General features: G+C 34.2%; 2 protein-coding genes across 9 annotated transcripts in view; one reads left to right on the top strand and one right to left on the bottom strand.

The window, feature by feature from the left end:
• Positions 1–19707, top strand: part of LOC129947845 (uncharacterized) — a 74939-nt gene that overhangs the window by 41969 nt on the left and 13263 nt on the right. For all 8 annotated transcript variants that reach the window (XM_056058579.1, XM_056058577.1, XM_056058583.1 and 5 more), the window contains exon 3: positions 5737–5838. In XM_056058579.1, coding sequence (XP_055914554.1) covers positions 5764–5838 — 75 coding nt within the window. In that variant the 5' untranslated portion in view covers positions 5737–5763. The remainder of the gene's footprint in view (positions 1–5736; positions 5839–19707) is intronic.
• On the bottom strand, positions 7306–8374 carry LOC129947846 (farnesol dehydrogenase). Its single transcript, XM_056058585.1, has 3 exons — positions 7761–8374; positions 7545–7673; positions 7306–7474 (listed from the first exon to the last, which is right to left on the bottom strand). Exons 1-3 carry the CDS (start codon positions 8328–8330, stop codon positions 7427–7429), a joined length of 747 nt encoding a protein of 248 aa, XP_055914560.1. The 5' UTR covers positions 8331–8374; the 3' UTR covers positions 7306–7426.

Genomic DNA, 19707 nt, shown 5'->3' with positions numbered 1-19707 from the left:
ACACCAAGAAATCCAATAATGCATTCCATTTCCATCTTTTCGAATTGTAGTCATAGTCATTTTCGTCTTGGTCTTGGTCTTGGTCTTCGTCTGTGGCTTTTGGTCTCGTCGTCCAGACTGGAGACTGCATCAACTGGCTGCATTGCAGATTCTTCCAGAGTCTAAGTTAAGTTTGTTGATTTGCGGTTGTATTTGCAATACCTCTTCTATATTATATTGCGGTTGTGCTTGAGAACCGAACAGCTCCCCTGTGTCAATGCTGGATTTTTTTTGTTCTGTTCTATATCGCCAAATGGATGTTTTTCTCTGAATTCATTTGACCATAATTCTACATATTCTTGTATAACTCTATTTATAATGGTCAGCATTGGAAACAAATACATAATTCATGTTAGATCTATAAGTGTCAGTTTTCCTGAGGTTATAGCAACATGAAGTTTGTTTTATATTTTATCTTGAAGATATTTGTATGATAAACTATAACAACTTAAGGACTAACAAATTTTAAAAGGATACAAAAGCAACAAGCTTTTTATAAGCCAAATAAAATCTCAGAGCCTCGTGTCTTACAACTCTCAACCATTCCTGTGTGCGATTAATGTTGTCAGAGATGGAAGGGACCTACAGCTTATTTGGGAAAGCACTTTTCATGACAAGAATTACTCTTGGAGGATTTGTCAATTCATTTTTCAGGCAGTACCTGTGAAAAAAATTAGCTGGGACAGGCATTGATGTAATCTATTATTCACTGAACGACCCATAATTATTCAACAAAATTAAATTACAGGGTCTTTCATTGTTTTCGGTTTTGAAATCAAAGCTAAAGAAATACAAACAGCGGCACATTTTTGTTGAATATTTGTGTGAAAAACAACACCTATTCACATGGGCGTCACGGGAGGATTTTAAGCATGCGAATCTTTTCAGCCAATTTTAATTACTTTTCGCACATTATGTTGGTTTCCCTGCCATAACTATTAATGAGCCAAGAGTTTTAGGATTTGCGTAGTCTAACAAAACAAATTATCGTTATCAAATCGTACGATATTGGTAGAAATTAACGTCATAAAAAAGTGACCAACTTAAAAGTGTATCTGCAGCGTTTTGAATGGCCAGCAGGTTTAAATTGTTGCGTAGTTTTAACTTTCAAGATCCAAATATAAGATGAAGAATACGCTACATTCAAGTTCTGTATACGTTGGGAAATCGATAAATTGCGATGGTTAGAAACACTTGCAGCAAACATATTTTTCATTGAGCGTAAAATGATGATTATTAAGGCTTCTTATTTTTTTTAAACGTTTTCACAATCTAAGTGACAGCTATCAATTGTTTCTGACGACCATAATCCCTACGTAATTAAGTGACTAAATTTAAATTATCAATTCTTAAGTGAGTATATAAATAATTTAAAGACGCTGTTCGATTTCAAATCACTTTAAATGACAGATGAGTTTGACATGTGTCAAATAACAACCTTACCAATTTAAAACCATGACATATTTGACAATATCGTTATTTGGTATCCTATATCTCGAAAGCAGGAGCAGTTTTGGGTTTTCTCCCTCAAATGTTCTTTAACGATATGAAATTGCAATTCAATGTGGCAGTCTACTTCCAACACACTTTACCTAACAAACTTAAGTTTTAAAGTAAAGGTTCGATAGTGTAAATCGTTTATTTACAATTATTTAAAAACCAAACAAAAAGGCATAGAAAAACGTTTAAGTTGACAATCACAACAAGAAAATGGACAAACTAAAACTAGTATCCTATTACAAAAACAATGAGGGGAAAACTGCGTCTACAACAGTAACATCAACGATAACGCATATCATCTATAACTATATCTAGCCTCCATCTAAGTATCTACAAGTTCGTACGTATACAACATTTGCCTTCTTCAATTTCCAGGCATAACATTTTTCTCTCACATTCAGCTTGATTCCCCAACGTCACCGTTGGATTCGTCGTCTGCGTCTGAGAGAGACTGAGACTTCTCCAATTGATCCTCGATCATCACTGAAATTCATCGGAAACTCTTGTACTGTTTGAAATTGCAGATATAAAAATCAAACTTTTAGCTCGGCTTGTTGCCTTGGCGTTGCGTTGCGTTGTGTTTTGCTAGAGTCGCTAGTGTTGTATTGATTTAAAAACGAATGATAACAAACAACGATGAAAAATGTTGATGATCGTTCCGATCCGCTCTTGACGATGAGACGGGACGCGACTTGACTTGACGACAAAGACCATCAGAGCCAACATCCTAACCGACAACCCATATGGCATAATGGAATACCACTGCGCAGCCTATCTGGACCTACACTATGGATTGGATAGTGTACAGTGGACATTGGGCATTCAACATCCTCAGGAACATTTGTTTGGTTTCCTTTTTTATTTTTTTTTTATGTTTTTTGTTGTGTTATTTGTCTACGGCTGGCTGAAATCGTTAAGACAGACGTACTAAGTAATTACGGACAAAAAATCTTCTTCTTCCTTTGAAGATATAGAAATTGAATTGGCCAAAAGAGTGGACAACAGCAAGAAGTGAGACTACATATTTTCTATCACAGCGCTGCGCTGCTGTTGCAATAAGTTGCAACTTAAACTCGTTAACTTATAGAAAAAATTATTCGCGTATAGAGTTTATATGCTCTTGAATTGTTATATATATATATATATATATATATATATATATAGGTACATTCGTATATATGTATTTTGTGAAGGCCTGCTGCTGTGTCACAGCTTTAAAGCGACAAGATTATCAAAATCGGAATGTGAAATAGAAGATCCTTACCTCGTATCAGCACAGGGATGAAATAGTTTTTAACATAAAAATGCTCTGCAATAAGGCGATCGGTTTTGTTATCAGGAACAAAGTACACTTCATAAATTTTGTGGGTTTGGTTAATAAATTAGTTAATTGTCTTAATTGTATTGCTTTAAAATTGTACAAAAAAAGCTTTCATAAAAGTCGAACTCTACCTTAAGGATGGAGGAAATTAGAAAAATCTTTTAACTTAAATAGGTGCAACTAGGCTTTAAAAAAAGAAAAGAGTATACAGATTAGTACCTTATATTTAAGGGTATCTCATTAACACCTTTTAAAGAATGTCAAAAATTGCTTTAAAATATGAAAATTTCATCTCTTAAAACATTTTCGGCAATACTTAAAAAACATAAGTTCCTACCTCTATTTCTCTCGCATTTTATCACTGTAATATTTCAAGACCTTTTTTAATGGTTTTAAGTTGCTTGAATGATAAGCCTTAAGTGCATTTTCAGGTTGGCATAATATCGTTCCTTTACGGTTCCAAAATAGTTTACTAAAGTGTAAAACAGTAGTTTCAAGTTAGTTAAAGTTGAAATCGCCAAGTCGGCTTTTAACACGATTATTACATGACACTACCATTATGCACAAACCAGATATCGTCTTAATCCATCTTTTTAATTTTAGTAAGAAAATGCTGTCCAGATTGACGGCTGGGATAAGTTGACATTCGTAAACTTACGGATATAGCGGTCACAAGCTTGTCTGTGGACAGAATGCCCTGACAGGGCACCGGATATCATATATATATATTCGTCTAGCATACCAGCCTCTTCACAAACTTTTTTCCACAAACTTGCATACAGCAATCGATGTACATTTTATTTACATATATTTCATTTAAAAAACGAACTATTTGGGCAACACAGCACTCGTTTTGAGAATACATACTTTTTCAATATTTCACAACTTTGTTCAAGCTTAAAGCAATGCATTTGGTTTTTGCTTACTTAAAGTTTAAAGTTACAATTAAGTTTCTGAAAATATTGTCATATTGAAATTTGTTGTTTCAAAAGCTTGAAGCCTGGCCTTTGACAGCTATAAAACCATTAGCTTTCCACTTTCTTACGATATGGCTTTGTGTTTTTGGAGATGGTGGTTTTGGTTTCACGGTTACCATACATACTTTATACCTTTGAAAAATGTTTAGGTAATTATTATAAGAAAGGCACAATATGAGTCACGTAAAAGTCCTAATTTGAATACAGATTTGGAGATGCTATTTTGACAGGCTTTAGGTTTTCAGGAGATTTAAAATTCACACTCGTAAGGTACCTGTGCACTTCATATCATTAATGGCTGAATCACAAACACGCTTCACCATCACCTTCGGCTTCGTCTGCGTTACGGTGGGCCTGCTTCGAGATTGCTTTTAATGACATTTCTATTATTTCATCCCACCAAAGGGCAAACATTTTGTTTGTTGACATTTTTTACAGCTGTTCAGCTGTCAGACAAAGCAAATGTTCAGTTAATTGAACTAGAGCTTCTGTTTGGAATCACATTACGTTACATTACGTTCTTTTCGTTACGATTGTCAAACGAAACGTGAGATCGAAGATCCATTGTGATAGCATGCATTGAATTCCTATGGCTGAATTCGTAAACGTCAGGTGAAGAATGTTTGCGATTCAGCCATAAAGTGCTCAGCGTTAATTGTGTGCGTCAAACTCAAAAAAAGATAGTGCACAAGTTTTTGTCAATTGCATAAATATGTCAAAAAAATTTGCATTTTATAGAAAAAAGCCTGTGTCTTGTCTATTAAGAGTCGATTCATTTGTAGAATGTAACGAATACGAATTCCTGCTTCTTAATGCTTACAATTTAAGCTATCTCCATGGCATCTAATTGTAATTAATATACCAAACCATTCTTATGACACAACCATAATTCTGAGCAGAATATTTTGTGGTATGCACCTGGCTAAAAAAAAATAAAACATACCAAAACTAAAATTATGAATATGGCATATCTTTGAAATATATATAGTGCATACAATGTATTTTTCTGCTCTCAAGTTGTGATCAGGTGGTTTCATTAACATTTTATTCCCAAAACAGGACAGACAAACTTCTTCATTTGTCGTCCGTTTTAAAATGAAGGCTTTCATCATTTGTCCGTTTAAGTCCGACACTGAATTGGTTCTCGTAGCAATATTTATGTATAGTACTCGTATGTTATATAAAAAAAATGCAATAAGATATCCGTACTTTAAAGGTAAGGGTAGGGTACGCAGATGTGTAGGCTCATCTTAGATCGAATGTGGAATGCGGTTGCAAGTATGGCAGAAGTACAGGTAGGTAGATAGATACCAGGTAGGTTAGGTAGGTAAGGTACCTCTGATGGCTCTGTGAATATTGCAAGCATCGAATATGATTACATTATTGGAGTACTGATATGCTTTTTGCTGTCGGATTTCTTGATGTCATGCATCACTCAACGAAACGATAGTTTCAGGTTTTGGACTTTTATATGTATTTTCTGGGAACGCAGATATCTTTTCCTCTTCGTTTTTTTTGTGAAACTATCTTCTTGCAGCAGTCCAACATAAATTGAATCCATTAGCGAGAAGAGTGACATGTTTTTTCGTTTTGTATTTAGTTAGTTTGTGTACAGAGAGCAAAGATAACATGAACATGTGGCTAAATAATGAAATGATAGATGCAGTTCATGTCTCTTTTGATCACATAATGATTTTCCAACAGGTGCACTGATTAGATCCCGTTGGTGTAGGAATTATTGTGGTTTTTGTTAATTTTCTAAATTTAATGTGATTATGATCTAATGCAACAAATTAAATGTTTAAAGTTACTATACTACGTTTTCTTTTTTTTTTACATTTGTATTATTGCTTAATTGTTTTTCTTAAGTTCTAAACATATTTTATTTTTTATTTTCAGATTGAGCTGAGAAGATATTGCTCCAGGATGTGGAGCCCGCAGAAAGGTCCTACACGACTGTGGGACCTTAGCCTTAGTCTTATATTTATTTTACAATTAATGGTAAGATTCAAAATTTTAACAACTGAATTTAAGTCATAAGTTAAAATTTAATTTGAAAAGAATTACTTTTTCTTCAATGAATGATTTTTCTGTTTTCTAACTTAGGATTTCGTGTTTCTTATAAACAATTCACATTGAAACAAGATTAAAAATTTTCTCATACAGTATTATTTAAAATAACAGAACTCAACAAAGTCAACATTTAATTTTTAAAAAAAGTACTTATACTAGTCACCTTAAAAGAAGTAACAAGTTGTTAGATAACCACAATGAAGAAAATATATTAGGTGTTCTATTGTTGTATTAGTTTAAATGTTTTTCGTTCATTTAAATAAATAAAAATCGTACATTTTTTAGCTTTTAGGATTTTTATGATTAAATAATAGATATTTTTTAAAAGAAAAAATTGCTTCTGTTGGTCGTCTGCTCAATTGGCGGCTTTACAAATTAGTTTTATATATATGTCTTAATTAAACGAATATTTTATATTATATTTTTCCTTTACATCGATGTACGCGGTTTTCCAAAAAGAAGTTTTATTTTTATATTGAAAATAAACAGACTAAGCTTAGACATTAACAATATAATTTTCATTTTGCGGTTGTATGTCTTAGATATCTTCGCAAGTTCCATCTTTAAAGAGTTGAAACGATCATGGATTTAGAAGCAAGTCTAAGGTTGTTTAATCCAATCTTAGTTAACAGTTGAAAGAAGAAAAACCTTGGTTTTCGTAAACATTACAGACTACGTCACTATTTAAGTTGTTCTTGAGCAATGTACACAGATTTGATTTTTTACATCTCTTACTTTAACCAACTGCTAAAATTGTTCACCAGTTCCATTTATGTTTGCTGAGAAGTTGCTTAACGACCACCTTTAAGTGCTCTAGCTTTGCAAACTGGGACTAGGTTTGCAAAATTTTTAACATTTTTGTTGTGAAGTTTTACAATGTATTTGCGTTGTTGAGGCCTGTATCGTACCAGTTTTAATAATGGTATAGTTTGTGAAAAAATAACCAGCATTAAAAGTGACAGCTATCCAAATGTCAGGCTTTTTCAAAGCCGTCAAACGCTTTCTATACTGACTTGTCTACAGTCGGTTTTTCTTTTACTCAAAAATTTAAAATTTACATTCATTGACAACTTCGATTCTGGTGCCATCTAATTTCCAGCTTCTGGTGTTTCTATCAGAACGAGTTTTGTGCCTTAATATCATTATTGAAGATTTTGAAGAATTAAGCTTTTGATCCCATAAATCGCAAACCACCTTGAGCTTATTTGTTTGAAGTAGGAGTGTCATCAGTTTGGCTGCAAAAATGACAATGTCATCAGCATATAATAACATTTTTACATATGTATCGCCAAAAGAAACTTCCCCTGTTATATATTCTCGGTATCGTTTATAAACAAGGCGAACATTAAAGGACTTAAAACCACTGGGACACCAGTTTTTAATTTTTTCTATATACTTTGAAATGAATTGATCTTTTAGTTTCCTTACGTTGTGTTCTTATTTTTATTTTAATACACTTCAAATCGATGTGTATAATGACTAGGCTTAAAACTAAATTAAAAAAAAATTCTTAGTCTTACAAATATGAATTGTCACTCGTTGCTTTCATACTTAGTTCCGTAATCTTGAAAGAAAAAAGATTTTATTAATTATAAAAACAGTTGTAGTTACATAATATTTAGAACTATTCTCACCTCAACACCAACAGGAGTTGATAATATGTACATAATAGCATTTGAAACATCTTTTACTTTTAACGATGGTGAACAATCAGAAACTCTCCTCAGATTTATATTTGTATCCACAAAACCGGGGGACAAACTCTTTGAAAATTAAAAACAATCAATTATGATTTTTTAAAACTTTTCACTTAAAAAACAAAACAAATCCAATAAATTATTTATTTTTACCGTTATTTTGATTTTTGTATTATTGTCATAAAACTCTTGACGATATGCTTCTGTCAAAGCGGTAATTGCATGTTTCGACGGACTGTACATATTATACGAATGACCTTCAGTGCGTACGACTTTATGACCCCAGGTACTGTTCATATTCACCACATGCCCATCGACGTTCCTCTCCTTCATACTTTTGAAAGCCTCACGTGTACAATGCACCTTGCCCATAACATTTGTCATCAAAACTGCTTGTAGTTCCGCCACATTATCATCAGCTACCAGACTTGTCTGACGAAATATTCCCGCATTATTAATAAGCACATCAATGCCACCGAATTTTTCTTTTATTCGAGAAAAAGCTTTATTCACATCACACTCTTTCGTTACGTCACATTTCAGTGTGTGAAGTCGATATTTGGCATCTTCAGGTAATTCCTCTCGAAGGTCTGCTACAAGTCCTTCCCGACGAGCCAAACCAACAACTATCATTCCAACTTTGGCCAAATCCATTGCACATTGTGCACCAATTCCCGAACTTGCACCTGTCACTACAGCTATTCTTCCATGCCACCGTTCCATATTCTATACACAACAAAACACTTTTGATTCCGGCGAGGTGTTGAGTCCAACTAGTTGTCACTTTAGAGTGCCACCCAAGTTTTATTTATAAAAACAAATTTAAATATTAAAATAAACGAGACGAGAATAATTTAAGTTCGAATAGAAATTATAAGCGATTGAGTTAGTGTTATTGAATTATTGTAATTTTCCAAAAATGTCTTCTTTATATTAAAGTCATTAAAAGTGCAATTAGTATGGTTCCAAATATGATAGACCTCTGTATAATTCTTATCAGTCATGAATAATTTGATAGAATTACTAGCAAGAAAAAGTCTTACTCATTTTGTTTGTAGGAATTATTGTAATTGTAAAAAGAGTCGTAAATCAGTACGTGTCTAAGAACGTATCAAGAAAAATAAAAAAACAATTAAGAACATTGGGTGGAAATTCTTTATTACTTCTTGGTATTTTTTAGTGATTGAACTTTTGTTGTAGAAGGCGTCTGAACCAACAATTATGGTCAATAAATGGGGGCATGGGATTTTAAAGAAATGTTTCTTTTTCCAGTAAATTTTTCACTGAAATTGTTATTCAAGCGAAAAATTTAAGTTGGCTTGGTGTTACGTATTACCCTTTTTGCAAATTGGAATCACTGCGCAAGATTCAAACCGAAATCTCCGCCAAGGCCCTTGGCTATTTTTGGCCATAGTGGTTTGCTAAGTGTATTTAAGATCAAGTTTCGATCGAGTCCTAATAGTTTTTGCTATTAATTACATCACAAGCCAATTTATATAAAAGAAAACAGAAGTGGACGTTTCCTATGTTTTAAGAAATACTCGTTTCCGAATAGAAAAACTTCTCATTTTATTTTTGCTATAATACATATGTAAATACCTTTGGTGGATTCAGAAAAGCCTTTTGGGGCTGAATTCAAATTCTAACAAGCAATCAATTTCTAAAAAATGAGTGAGCATTACACTTTATTTTGCAGATTTACTTTGGAGAATTGGTCGATAAGATTTATCGAGTACAGTTCACAAATTTTGTCAATCTTTAAGTAATTGGTCAGGAATATGGTTTTTGGTGTTCTATCCCGTATTGAAATGAAAAACAGAAGATCAGGACTCAAGGATTTGGATAAAACAATAGAAGTTAGGTTGTGCATAGTGTTAATTAGTTTTTTCCACGCACCAATATTTTGTCAAGAAACAAGCGTCAAATTTAGACGACTCCATCAGCAAAATCAAATTTGAATAAAAATAGAGGCTGGGAGGCAACCCACAATGATAGCTTCTCGTCCGAGGTATCTAACTTTAACAAAATATCAAAATAGTATTTTGTGTGAGATAAAAATTTGCAGTCAATGGCATTCATCATTTTTTTTGCTTTTGTAGGTTTTTGAATTTAATAAAAAAAAAATTGTCAATTGATTTTTTTTGAAAGCAAGACATTAAATTTGTTCAATATATTTGGATTGAAGATCAATGTATATAAAATTTTAGCATTGTTAAGGTTTTTATTTTTCGTGAAAAACTGTTTTTTAATAATACTTATTTGTTATCACGTCACAATATACAATTTAATTGAGGTCCTTGCGTTATTGATTCGTAAGTATTTATATTTTTACTTTTTAGAAAATTGCTTTAGAAAGAAAAACCACCCTCTCCATATTTTTGAAAAGTATCTCAGCTGTTTCTTCAGATATAGAAGATGAGAAATTTTATCCCAAAAGTGCGGACGTATGGACAGAGCCATCTCTCTAAAAATCTTTTATTTATACTCAAGCTGTTTGGACGGGAAAAGAGCTCTCCGAAAATTTTGAGACACTTTTTGGAGTCAAGCAGGGATGCTTGCTATCACCATTGCTTTTCTCACTGTATCTTTAGGAGGAACACTCTTTATTGATTTGTTTAACATAGGGTTTCTGCTTTATGCAGACGATATGGTTATACTGGCGGATGACGTCACGGTCTTGCAGCAGATGATAATGCAGCTGGAATGTTACTGCATTAAATGGAGCCTAGAAGTAAATCTATCTAACTCTGAGATAATGGTGTTCAGAAATGGTGGAAGGTTATCTAGTAAAGAAAATTGAAAATTAAATGGAGAAAGAATGCGAATTGTCCCCAACTATACTTACTTAGGAGTTTTACTTTCACCAAAGGTGTAATTTTCAAAGCACGTAGAAAAGAGAAACATTGCAACCAATAACAGCATAAACTCGACGTGGCAATGCTTTCTATCAAAAAGAAATATCAACTTGAAAACTAAATGGTAACTATTCCAGGCGCTTTGTAGAGCTATTCAAACCTACGGTGCTCAGATCTGGGGCTTTGGAATGTTCGAAGAAGTGGATAAACTTCAACCCTATTTTTTAAAACGAATTTTAAAATTGCCTACATTTACTACAAACTACTCTTTGGCAATGGAATCTGGGCGGAGGACGGACATTACTATACCCTTGATCTTAAACTCAGATATATATCAAAAACAATATTCGAATACAATGCAACAAGACTACCGCATCAGCTAACAAAAATACTTTTGAGGGAAAAATTGTTCTGGGTAAAGGAATTGAACAATCTTGGATATTGTTTTGGACTGTTGGGATGAGAGCTCTATTTCTCAAATTGATTGAATCCAAAAAGGCAATAATCTGTTGCGGCTGTTGAAATCAAGAAGGGCATCTGAGAGCAGTACGCGCATCATCAAACTTCTGGATCATTTAAGAGGACAGATTAATATTAACGATGGTTTCGAACTGAACAAGATCATTTGGATTTTAAAGGCAATATGTGATTTAATCAAACTTAATAAAAACGGATTTGGCCAGAACGAATCAGCTTTATGTACTGAGTGCAACTTAAGGGAGGAAGAAAACATCTAGCACTTCTTGGGCAGATGTCCAGGTTTAAAAAAAATTAGGGTGGCCTTCCTTGGGAAAGTTTGGTTTAATAGAAGCGAAAATAATACAGGTGGTTAATGGAGAAAACATGACCAGTTTTGAAGGACTTGCGAATTTTATCACTGTAGCCTTACCATACCGAAATCAACTAGTGAGAGAATATAACCATTAACAAATTTTCTTAAAATTATCACCAAATTTTGATTTGAAACTAATAATTGTAATAATATCGACAGACGACGTTTGTCAATGTCCTAAGTTTTGCATTTTTTACTTCAAAAGAAACTTAAAATCATTTGAAAATATTAACTTCTAGATATTAAGTTGGAAACAAAAAACATTTTACTACTACGTAACCTTAAAACGTGTAGAAATGTCAACATTTTTAATTCGACAAATTGGACAAAAAATCCTAGGGAAAGTTTGGCGTTGCTCTGACGAAATTCGAATGGTGAGCTAGCTTCATTTACACGTCATTAAATTTCCTCTTAATTGCAGTGAACTAAGAAAATGTTAAGGGGGGGGGAATGCAGTTACATTAAAATCACTAGCAAACTATAGCTTTTTTTTTTAAAAAAGGTTGTTGGTGAATGAAATTCAGCTTTAAAAAAATTGGGGAAGACGTTGGAAAATATTCAGTTGTAGCACATAGAGTCAACAAAATGAATATACAATTTTGTTTTTGGTTAGGAATAATGTTTGTATCGTTTTATTTAGTGCTCTTAACAACGTTTAATATTAGAAGCATGTACCACCTTCAGTAAGCAAATATTCTTGAAAATATATAATGCTCTAGTAAACAAATATGTTTTGTATCACAAATCACCGCTTTTGGAATTATCACATATTCGACATTGCCAAAAATTCTGCTAGGTACTTAGGATTTCTCCGACAATATGCAAACAATTTACCACCCATTCTGATCCAGCTGTAATTTACGAAATCGTCATCCGGCAAAACCTTGAATTGATAAGTGAGTTATATCTGGATAGGTGCCCGCAAAACAAGTCTTTTGGATAGACTCCAAAACAGATAATTGAAAATGATAGCGACAGAGATAGAACTATTACATTAAATTGAAACATTTACATTTCCAGTCGTAATAGAATTTTTTCAAAGGTTTCTTTATTTTCACAAATTTTCAGGCAGGCGGTTATAAGCAACATAACTTTCAGGAATGGTCATAAGCCTACGCTTGAACAAAGCTGCAATATTTCTTACCTTTCTTTGGCTTACCGATATTTTTACAAACAAAGTTCTGTCAAGTTGACCTGTTGCATCACTCCTCACCCTACACCCCTCCCGCCTCCCACCGTCATTGATCATCAGTACTTTTGAGCTCAATTTCGGACGGCCTGTCAATAAAGATATTTTTTTTTTAACCGCACATCAAAAATGTTTAATGCTTTAACCAACTCATCATTTTTTCCCTCTCATTATTATATTCAAAACTTTAAGACCAATGTGCACTGGTATCCCTGTTAAATCCTTCCCTATTTTTCATACTCCCGTAATGTGTATGAATGAAAATATATAAAGGGTATTAATAACCCCTGATATCCCCATAAAAATACAAAAGCGGCAGTATGCCATCATTGTGGCAATTAATCCACTGACCGACCGGAATGGTAGTGGAAACGAGAGTCGAAAAGGTTATTTCCGTTTTTACTTTTAACCAATTTCTCTATGAGATCTCAGACGTGTTATCAGAAATATCTCCAACTGTACATAATTGTGTACAATTATAAAATGTATTTCAGCAGTGAAGAAAGAAAAATGAATCCAAAACACGTTCAAATAATTATTTTTATTCATCCATCCCGATCTAGTCACAGTTACAATATCAAAAATCTATACTTGCTCCACAACACTCTCTCTGAAAGTGATCAAATACAAAAAAAAATGAAGAACGAAGCACCTTCCCCAATCTATTGGCAATATTGCTTAGCGGAAGTAGTAAAAGTTTTCACCATGGAAATATATTAAGTGAAATTGCTTTGCTACTAAGTGGCGTGGCAAGTCAGCGCCATATACATATTGCAGTGTGATGCATCAACTGTATGAGCACTAAGCTAAGCAGGCCTTGACTGCAAAGTTGCTCCTGTGCCTGTCTTGTAGTCAAATGTCTACACTTGAAGCAACTTTAGCTGGAGGGGGAGCTGTTCGTTCTTCACTGTTGAGCTGATGCCGCGACCGCTGCGTGATGAATTTTACGATAATTTTGTTTTGATTTTTTTGTGAAATCAGTTTGAAATTTCACTAGGTATTCAAAACTAGTCTGCTCCGATAGATATAGAGGAGGGGTGCCTACATTATACTGTTACTGTGTGCACGAACTGCAAAATATCCTGAAGCTGCGAAGCGCACGAATGGAATCTAGCATCTGAGTTCTTGAGAGACTTGTTGGGAACTCTACATTATAGTGAAGATACATTATTCGATGGCGGATCGGATCGGATCGGATCGGTGGTGGATGGTATAATTGCTTTGCCACAAGTAAATGGTGGCACACTTTGCAAATAACTTTATTCTCTTTCAATGGTGTTTCAGTCCGGAAAGACGATGATGGTGGCAACGCGACGTGACGGGTGACATATTAGGAAGGGGGATGGGCGGAGGGTGAGGGGTTGAGATGTGGTTTTGCGGAATGGAAAGAGAATGTGAAGTTTTATATACCTATAGTCTATCATAGTCTTGACGGGAATGAAAATGCAATTGAACAGTAATCGAATTTTTAAAGTTTAAGCACCAATTGAAGTTGCCAAATAGCACGGAAAGGAAAGTGACAGAAGACAAAGAGAATGGAACCGTTTGAGCTTGCATTGTTTCAATACTGATGATGTTGGTTAAGACTATTGAGAGCATTAATAGAATCTTTTTCATTTATTTTGTTTTTATATGAGGCTTTTGTTGTGTCGATACAGCAGTTAGTCGGTAATAGAAACCAATTATATATATTATTCTAGCCTGCAATTGAATATTTAAGATAGCTGGACGTCCGCGTCGCTCGTCGCCGTCTTCGTCGGATGTATACCTGAACATGTTCGTATGTGCATTTTAGACTTAAAAGCAGGTTAATAGTGGAGTTTTGAAGAAGTCCTCATTTTCAAAAGATGCAAAAACATTTAATTGTGTATAATTTTCTTAAGCAACGGTTTTTGCAATTTCATTAGATATTAAATTTCTATGGTTTAAAAGAAAGTCTTATGTCTCTGATAAAAATGTCGTACAGACAATAAAAATAATGTACAGTTAGAAGCGTAACACCGATATTAAACAGTTATTTTCGTATACCCAATTTAGTAGGTATATTTTAGCAAAAAATAAACTGTTGGTATTAGTAAGTTATTTGTCAATGGAATTCAATCAAACAAATAATAATCCAAACATTAATAATTTATTTCTTGAGAAAATGGTGCTTTTTTACTTTCCTTTCTGAAGAAACTACACCAAAGATAAGTAGTTTATACTTTCAGAGCCACTTCTTTTCATTTTTTTTTAGTTTTTTTTTTGCGAGCAATAAAGGTGTTTTTGTACCCTTTTTATATCAAAGACAGTGAAAATTACTGACAGGTCCTTGTAAACTGTTTTGAATTCCTTTCCTGAGAAGACCGCATTCGTGCCGTATTCCTAAATTGCGTGAGAGATTAAATGACAAAAGTGAATTAACGATATAATTGTCACTAATCATTTTAAACGCTCTTGTTTATATTGTCTAGGAAACTTAAGTATGTTTCTAAAGCACCATCTCAGTGTACTCAATTTATTATAAACTAGCGGACCCGACAGACTTCGCCCTTTCATAAAGATTTGTAATAAGGCAGTTTTTTGTTCGTACGTGTTTTATAGTCGTGGCTAAAAATTCTCCTGAACAGAACCGTCACCCTGGTGATAGGGCGTTGTTAATAGAAATGCTTCCTCGATAGTGACGTTGACGCCAGCGCTGATATGATCACAAGTTTAATTCTCCTGGGAATGAGAACTTTTATACCAAATAGGGTTAAAAGTATGAGACCTAAGGAAAATGCTTGGTTTGATGCGAGCTGTAAAGAGGTTATTAGGGCCAAAGAGGTTAGTTTCTGTTGCTATAAAGCCAACCGTACTGAGGAAAGCCGGAAAAAGTTCAAACAAGCCAGGAAGGCCTGCAACGCCCATATTCGACGGCCTAAATTTGTACATGACCAAAATTTACGGCAAAAAATACTGTAATGTCCCAAAGGCAGTACAAATTTTTGGTCATTTGTAAAAAACATGAGGAATTCTTCCTCTTCATCGGTTCCTACGCTCGTTGTTAATGACACTCCTTTTGTTAGCTATTTAGAGATAGCTAATCTCTTTGCTAGGCAGTTCGCCGCCAATTCTACGCTGCCAGTGAGTGTTATGACTCCTCCTGTACTTGAGCGAGTTAGTGATTCTATGGGACCAATCTTTTTTCGCACTCGTACTGTGGCAAGAGTCCTAAGAGATCTAAACGCACATAAATCCGCTGGTCCCGATGGTATCCCCGCTATTGTTCTGAAGAGGTGTTCTTCAACGCTGGCAAAACCACTGCGTAAGCTTTTTAATTTTTCCCTACTCCTCAGGTCTCGTTCCGAGCGGATGGAAAACGGCATTTGTTCAGCCTATTCCCAAAAAAAGGTGAATTTTCCTCACCCTCTAACTACCGACCGATTGTACTTACGTCCCTTCTTTCCAAGGTCATGAAAACGCTGATTAATTATCAGCTCAAGAAATATCTTGGAGATCGAAAGACCGGCAATACGGCTTTCGTAGCAATAGGTCCACTGGTGATCTCATGGTTCATCTCACCGAACAGTGGAGCAAATCTTTACATCGTTTTGGAGAAAGTAAGATTACTACACTTGATATTTCAAAAGCATTTGATAGGGTTTGGGATCAGGCTCTCTTATCGAAAATGCGTGCTTTCGGTTTTCATAAAACCCTGCTTAATTGGATTAGTAATTACCTTTCGAATCGCTCAACACTAGTTGTATTGGATGGATTCAAGTCTGAAAACCATAAAATAAATGCTGGTGTGCCCCAGGGCTCTGTTCTATCTCCAACACTCTTTCTCATTTTTATTAATGATCTTCTGTCTGCAACATCTAATCCAATACATTGTTTCGCTGACGATAGTACTCTTAGCTTTTCATATTTGTTTTCAGACTCACATCTCTCTTCTTCGGATGTGGATCTGCAACGACAAAATACGATAAGCTCATTAAATTCCGATCTAAACAGCATTGTTCAATGGGGATTAAAAAACCGCGTGGAATTTAATGCTTCGAAAACCCAATGCTGTCTTGTATCGTTAAAGCGAGATATACCCCCATTGCCATTATCCATGGATGGCACTTGGATCAATGAGACTGAACACCTCGATATTCTCGGTATGTGTGTCACCAACCACCTCTTGTGAAATGATCACATACGCGATGTCGCCAAAAATGCAGCAAGGTGTTTGGGATTCCTTAGGCGATGCAAGAAATATTTCACCCCTTCTGGTCTGTTATCTACAAGACTTACATACGTCCAAAGCTTGAGTATAACTCTCATCTCTGGTCTGGTTCTCCTGCAACTTACTTAAGCCTCTTCGATCGTATTGAACGTAGAGCATTTAAATTGATAGATGATAATATCATTATAAGTTCATTTACTTCGCTTGAACATCGTCGTAAGATATCCTGTCTGACCCCTTTTTTACCGTTATTTTAACGGCTTATGCTCTAGTGAATTAGCCAGTTCCATTCCTCCCCTTAAACAGTTCAACCGAAATACTCGCGCTTCTAGGAATGCTCATCAGTATACCCTCGAGCCCTACTTCAGTCGTAATGTCAAATACAGAGATTCGTTCTTTAGCCGTACTACGCGAATGTGGAATGCATTACCACACTCTGTCTTTCCTAGTCATTGCAATATTCAGGAATTCAAAATTCCTGTGGATAATTGACTACATCCTCTGGGTTAGTAGCCGAATCAACTGATTTATATATCCTCGATTCGCATGTAATTTGTTCTTGAACTTTGAAATTCAATTCATTTACATCAATGTTTTTTGCAGCCAATATACAACATCTGGAACCATCTTCAGAATAAGTTCGTCTTTTAATTGCGTTAACTGACATAAATTTTGAGGAAAGTAATGCATCCAGTCAACATATCTATAGGAAAAGAAAATATGTTTCCAGTTTGGTCTTTTTGCAACTCGACTCTCATATTCTTGTTTAAATAAAGCACTTTTACATGTTTCCACAAATTGGAGGACCTTTGACATGCATTGATTTCATCAGCTGGAGTTGATCGTGGAATCACCGGCAATGTTTTACGAAAATCTCCTGCTAATAAAATCATTGCAATACCAAATATGATATTATTGCATCGTAGATCTTTTAAGGTTCTGTCTTAAGTCTTCAAAGATTTTTTATGTGCCATCGTACATTCATCCCAAACAATCAATTAACATTGCTGCAAAACCTTTGCCATTGAAGAGTTCTTCGAAATGTTGCAGGTTGGAGTTTCTTTGCTTTGCATATTTAATGGCAATTTTAGTGCTGAATGGGTTATTCGATTACGTTTCAGTTAGAAAACATTTGTATGGGAAAAAGAAAAGGGCTGTTTTTATGGTTTTTCCGGCAATTGTTGGAATTTTTCTCCCAGTAAAACCATCCTTGAACCAACACATTTTGCGATTCATTTTTATATATAATATTATACAAAAAACATAGGCAAATGCAACAGGGATTCAATTTGCTACACCTCTTCAGGAAACCGAAACATCGAGAAAAATCCATCAGAAGTAATTTTTGTCATAAGATGCATTTCTTGACTAAATAATCAGATTATATATGATTATTTGAGGACATCTCTATCGCACCGTGAAATAACTAACAAGAAAATGGAATAGTTGCGTTCAAACTTCTTCAATCCAATTTTTTCAAACTGAAATAGCCGTAAGAGTTAATACTTTGAAAACACACCTAAAATGAAAAAAAGTTTACTGAATGCTTCCATCTTTTATTTTTACTTTCTCCATGTTTTTCCTTTCAAAAATACCATTTGAATCGATAATCAATTCAACGTTTTTTCAAAAGAAAAAGTAAATTTTTAATATTTGTTTAAATCTCGTTGGTGACATTTTCTTATTCGCTTAAAACACATTTCTTTTCGTTTAATTCGGTCAAATGAAATACCTACCTAAAGTAAATGAAAGACCGTGACATTTGTCAGTCTCTCTAAGCGGGGTCAACTGCATTTTTAAATGAAGCATCAAATACCTTTATGTTTTATTGTTCATCACTTCTTAGCTAAGGTTTTTTCAAAATCTACGTTCATGGCTCAAAATCACCACAGTGCAGAATTGGCTTTGCTAGCAATTTAATGCCTTAAATCTTGGCTTAATGGAACAAAAAATTGAATAATATACTAAAACTAACCTGTTCTGTGTGTCCATCAAACAATATAATTTATTAATAAGGTGAATTTTAAATGAAATTAATATACACGCATAGAAAATCATTTCGGGAACGCGTCCTAATTTACAATCTTTAACAACAAGTCCAAAATATAATTGAAAAATTTAAGGTATTCAGACCCGGTCATTTTTTATACAAAATGTAGTTTTAGAGAGGATACTAAAATATTATTTATTTTGAACCTTGAAAATTCAAAAATAGTTTGTCCCATACCGCACAAGTCATTTCAGTGAACATATCGATACTCGATCAAAAATAATGTTAAGTAAATCCAGCTATTCGGTGTCAAACGTCAGTCGAGGAAGAGAACAATAACAAAGCCGGCTGTCAGAGTATTTTTCGTCAAATAAATTATATATCTAAACGTTAAGTACCTTTCTGTTCATTATTTCGTGAACGTTTCAACTTTTTATAGGATCCTTAATTATTGTTTTGAACAAAATGTACCGATAAAGAAATCAAGAAATACAAACTTTAGCCATCCTTGGTACACGAATGAATTGCGTTTACTGCGTAACAAAAGAAATAAGGCATGGAAAACGTATCTCAAAACTCTGTCTGCAGTCAACTTCTATATGGGCACCTCTTTGAAAGAGAATCCTAAAAAATTTTGGAATTTTGTAAACTCAAAGAAAAAATCAGATGGCTTTCTAGTTAACTTCACTTACAAGAACCTTTCGTTAAATAAAACTTTTGATATATGTAACGCTTTCGCAACGAATTTCCGTGAGTCATTTGTTAATAGCCCTCAAGAAGTTGATGAAGTATATTTTCATAATCTTCACATTTTTTCGCAAACTAGCTGTAGTCACATACCTGTGCTACAGAGTACGGTCCTTGATCTTTTTTCTGCGTTGAATAATGACTGCTCAGCCGGTCCTGATGGTATTCCCCCGATAGTACTAAAAAAGTGTAGTAATGCTTTAGTTGAACCGCTTACGTTTTTATTTAAACTTTCTCTAAAAACAGGCAAATTTCCCAGTATATGGAAGAAGTCATTTCTAACACCAATTTTCAA

This window comes from Eupeodes corollae, chromosome 2 (assembly GCF_945859685.1).
Source record: "Eupeodes corollae chromosome 2, idEupCoro1.1, whole genome shotgun sequence".
Lineage (NCBI taxonomy): Eukaryota > Metazoa > Arthropoda > Insecta > Diptera > Syrphidae > Eupeodes > Eupeodes corollae.
This window is presented reverse-complemented; position numbering and strand designations above follow the sequence as displayed.